This window comes from Otolemur garnettii, unplaced genomic scaffold (assembly GCF_000181295.1).
Source record: "Otolemur garnettii isolate 467f Iridium unplaced genomic scaffold, OtoGar3 scaffold00022, whole genome shotgun sequence".
NCBI lineage: Eukaryota > Metazoa > Chordata > Mammalia > Primates > Galagidae > Otolemur > Otolemur garnettii.
The window spans coordinates 22,827,142-22,832,389 of record NW_003852417.1 but is presented as its reverse complement, the minus strand read 5'-3'; the positions used below and the strand labels follow the sequence as shown (position 1 = coordinate 22,832,389).

Here is a 5,248-nt window from a genome sequence, read left to right as displayed (position 1 = left end):
AAAAAAAAAAAAAAAAAGAGAAAGGGTCTCGCAATGTTAGCCAGGTTGGCCTCAAACTCCTAGATTCAAGCAAGCCTCCCCACTTAGCCTCCTGAGTAGCTAGGAGTACAGGCACATGCCCCTGTGCCTAGTGAGACTCCTCTTCAGAAGAGGGCATACACAGAAGAACAGGAGACAGGACAATAGCAACATAATTCTGGAAAGTGAGAAAGCGCATGAAGTAGAAATAAGTTACAGAATTGATGTATCTTTCCACTAGTGTGAGAAAGGGCTCAAAGTTTCTGCATTTAGCATTCAATATTCACAGACAGCCTGAGCCAGTACTCAAATCATAACTCTCTCTGCTTAACTCTCTTCACAGGATAAACTGCTAGAAATCCTAGGTTTATAGCAATTCACAATGTATTCAACAGAGCAGTAGTTCTCAAGGTCTGGCCTATGGATTCCTGGACATTCTAGAGACTCTTCCAGAAGACTATAAGGTCTGAACTATTTTTTTGTAATAGTAATAAAACATTATTTTCCTTTTCATTGGCTTGATATTGGCACTAACAGGGAATAAGCAATGATGGGTAAAACTGCTTCTGTTAGCACTAACCAAGGTATCACAAACTATACTAGAAGTAACTGTGTTCTTTACTGCCACACATCCACAGAAAAAGGAAAACAAAAAAGCCAGTTTCACTTAAGAATTTTCTAAATGAAGCAGTAAAAATAACTAATTTTATTTAATACCAACCTTTGATTATAGTTTTTTTTAATATTCTATGTGACAAAAATTGGAAATACACAGAAAGCATGTGGTTACCCCTCCAAAGAGCATGTTTCAGTGAAAAGTTGAATAAAATACTTTTTCCACGGAACACCACTTTTACTTAAAAGAACAAATGACAAATACAGTTATTCAGACTTGGATATGGCAGGCATATTCTTAAAATAAACTGAGCTTGTTGCTATAATGAAAACAATGGACAGTATTTATTATGTATGGTAAAATACTAACTTTCAAGTAAAAATTCGAATTTTGATTTTTTTTTTTTTGTAGAGGCAGAGTCTCACTTTATCGCCCTCAGTAGAGTGCTGGGGCATCACAGCTCACAGCAACCTCCAACTCCTGGGCTTAGGCGATTCTCCTGCCTCAGCCTTCGGAGTAGCTGGGACCACAGGTGCCTGCCACAATGCCCAGCTATTTTTTGTTGCTGTTTGGCTGGGGCTGGGTTTGATCCCACCACTCTTGGCATATGGGGTTGGTGCCCTACCCACTGAGCCATAGGCGCCGCCCAAAATTAGAATTTTGAAAAACTTGAATCCCCCTATAAGTTTGATAGTTTTCCATCACAAACTTTTCTAGTGAGATAGGTAGTAACATTAATGAACATGATTTTCTGATATTATGTAATAAAATATGTCAACATGTGGAAAAGCAGTAAACTATGCTCTCTAAATGACCAATGCATGATGTTACAAACCCATACTTGGGTAAAAAAAAAGATGATCCATTCAAAATGAATTTTAATTAAATAGTACGTAAAGCACATTGAGATGGTTTGAGATTCCTCACTGAAACAAACCTTTAAAAAACACTACTTGGTTCAGCACCTGTAGCTCAAGTGGCAAAGGCACCAGCCATATACACCAGAGCTGGTGGGTTCGTATCCAGCCTGGGCCTGCCAAACAGCAATGACAACTGCAACCAAAAATGGCTGGGCATTCTGGGTGCCTGTTGTCCCAGCTACTTGGGAGGCTAAGGCAAGAGAATTGCTTAAGCCCAGGAGTTGAAGGTTGCTGTGAGCTGTGATGCCACAGCACTCTACCCAGGGTGACAACTTAAGGCTCTGTCTCAAAAAAAGAAACACTACTTGGGCGGCGCCTGTGGCTCAGTGGGTAGGGCTCTGGCCCCATATACTGAGAGTGGTGGGTTCAAACCTGGCCCAGGTCAAATTGCAACAAAAAGAAAGCTGGGCGTTGTGGGTGGCGCCTATAGTCCCAGCTACTCAGGAGGCTGAGGCAAGAGAATGGCCTAAGCCCAGGAGTTGGAGGTTGCTGTTAGCTGTGTGATGCCACTGTACTGACAAAGTGAGACTCTGTCTCTATAGGAAAAAAGGAAAAGAGGCAGCACCTGTAGCTCAGTGAGTAGGGCACCAGCCCCATGTACCAAGGGTGGTGGGTTTGAACCCAGACCCAGCCAAACTGCAACAAAAAAATAGCCAGGCGTTGGCTGGTGCCTGTAGTCCCAGCTACTTGGGAGGCTGAGGCAAGAGAATCGCTTAAGCCCAAGAGTTTGAGGTTGCTGTGAGTTGTGATGCCACTGCACTCTACCCAGGGTGATAGCTTGAGACTCTGTCTCAAAATAAACAAACAAACAACAAAAAAATTATTTGTTTAATTTTGGTGTAGTATTAGAGGAGAATATTCAAAATCATCTGAAAAGGCTATTAAAATACTCTCCCTTTCTAATTATGTATCTGTGTGAGGCCTTATTTTCCTCATATACTTTTAAACAAAACAACACATCCTAACACACTAAATGGAGAAAGTAGACAGTAGAACCCAACTTCCATTCAGCCAGACATTAAAGCTACTTGAAAAATGTAAAGCAATGCTACTCTTCTCAAATGGTTTTCTTTTGGAAAATACACATTTTTCCTTTAAAATGTATTATGTTAAAATGTAGTTGGTTTATTGTTAACTTTTACTTATTATTGTTATTTTTTGGATCATCTTAAAAGAACTTTTAAGTATAACATAAAAGCAATTCTGGAACAAGGAATAGTTAATAATGAGTATAGCCAATGACTGTATTTGCAGCATCAAAAATTAAGTGTACCACTAAAAAAAACAGAGTTTTTTCAAAATTAAATACTTACTTCTCCGCCAAGAACTCTGGCCAGTAGGAAAATTGTTAGTGAACCAAATATCCAAATGGTTATAATCCATGAGACGACCTTAAGGGGGGGAAAAATCATGCAATTAATATTTTTGTACCAAATAAACAGATAATTTTCTAGGAACTCAATTCTGTGCCACAAAAGACAGTTTGACATGCCCAATTTTAGGACATAGAGAGGTTGTATGTGTTTTAAGGTATCTTTCCCAAACTTATTGAGAATATAATGTGAAATACAATTTTATATTCACAATTGCCTAAAGAAACCTGAGCAGTTCAAGATCTATGTTAAAGATTATCTCCAAAAAAAGGGAACAGGGCAGCACTTGTGGCTCAAAGGAGTAGGGCACCAGCCCCATATGCCAGAGGTGGCAGGTTCAAATCCAGCCCCAGCCAAAAACTGAAAAAAAAAAAAAAAAAAAAAATTCAAAAAAAGGGAACAAAGCGTTTACTATCAACCCCTTAGTTTATAGCACCCTGCAAAGAAAATTTTTTCCTAAAATAAGTTACATCTTTAAAACTTGTGTTAATATTTATCTAAATAAATAACAGAATATAGAAGACATTTAAGATAATTTTAACTCCTCAGACTTAGTGTAATGATACACACACATATATTAACAAGTTCTGTCTGCTGGGTGATCTAGAAATAATACCCCGATAGCAACATAAGCACACTTACTGACCACAAACTGGTTTCTAAATATCGCTCCCTAATTAAAGGAACTAGGACTCCTTAGAGAAATGGTTGATACCAGGGCTGGTACAAGCAAAATACAGATTAGCCTGGAAAACTTTGTGGGGCCAGAATGAAAGGAACAGCTCCAAAATGATGACAGACAACGGAGACTCAGAAGGGTGAGGGGATGGGAAACAAACAGACGATGAGAAATCACTTACTGGCCACAATGTACGTTATTCAGCTGATGAACATCCTCAAAGCCCTGACTAAATCACCACACAATCTATGCATGTAAAAAAATGCATATGGACTACATTAATTTGTACAAATAAAAAGTGATTCTTCATGTCATTAAAAAAAAGATAGGCTATGTTGAAAGCACATAGAAGGCAACTTAAAGGAACTCCCAATAGCTAAGGCTGGAGAAATTTGAGGAATAAAATAAATGATGATAGGATTAGATTACAACTCAAAGAGTAAAATGAATAAGGGAAATAGAAAAATCACTATTCAGTAAATACCACAGTAATAATTACTGCATGCAAGGCGCATCAGTGAACACTACAATTTGGAAGCTAAAGGTAGATGGGAAATGGGATATCTGTCAATTGCAAAGTTATCTCCACAAGATATTTATTAATTACAAAGAAAAAAAATAGCAACTATACAGTGGAGGAACTGGGCTGACACCACCCCATCACCAAACCAAGTGATTAAGATCACCAGTAATAAGACTTATCAGTATCACATACTCCCTGCTAATATGCAGAGAAGGGTACATAACTGGTGATATTCTTGCTAAAATGTATAACCCCGATTTAATCATGTGAAAAGGTCAAGCAAATCCAAATTGAGCAATACTCAAATGGTATAGTTTGCTTTGAGCCTTAGTACCCTTTGCTCAAATACAAGATTATGAAAAACAGATAAAATGAGAGATGTTCTAGATCAGGGGTTCTCAACCTGTGGGTTGCAACCCCTTTGTAACAATGAAAATACATCCTGCATATCAGATATTTACATTATGATTCATAACAGTAGCAAAATTACAGTTATAAAGTAGCAATGAAAATAATTTTATGGTTGGGGTCACCACAACATGAGAACTGTATTAAAGGGTCATGGCATTAGGAAGGTTGAGAACCACTGTTCTAGATGAAGGGCACATAGCAGGTAGGAGACCAGACCAGAGTCCCCATTCACCTTCTTCAGTGGTCCTTGTAAGACTTCAGCAAAATATCTGATATAAAATACTAATCTAGGGCAAATAAGTAAAGGACTAATACACTGTGTCAAGGATCTTACAATGGGAGATTATTCTGGATTACCTTGGTGGGCTCTGAATGTAATAACAATTGTCCTTCAAAGAGGAAGAGAGGGAGATTTGAGTATAGTAGAACAGAAGGCAACGTGACCACAGAGACAGAGATGCAGTGATGTGGCCAGAAACCAAAGAATGCTGGCAGTTTCTAGAAATGGAAAAGTTTGAAAGCATTGCTCTAAGGTACTCCCCATGTATCTATGGAATGGTTTAGGGATGAAGAAGTGAGAAATAGGCTCAGCCCATAGCACAGTGGTTACTGCGCCAGCCACATACACTGAGGCTGGTGGGTTCGAACCTGGCCCAGGCCTGCTAACAATGACAACTGCAACAAAAAATAGCCAGACGTTATGGCAGG

General features: G+C 38.8%; 1 protein-coding gene across 1 annotated transcript in view; it reads right to left on the bottom strand.

The window, feature by feature from the left end:
- YIPF4 (Yip1 domain family member 4) overlaps positions 1-5,248 on the bottom strand; it is a 28,417-nt gene that overhangs the window by 8,249 nt on the left and 14,920 nt on the right. Inside the window, exon 4 of the mRNA XM_023511825.1 lies at positions 2,868-3,018. Within this exon, the coding sequence (XP_023367593.1) occupies positions 2,868-3,018 (151 nt within the window). The remainder of the gene's footprint in view (positions 1-2,867; positions 3,019-5,248) is intronic.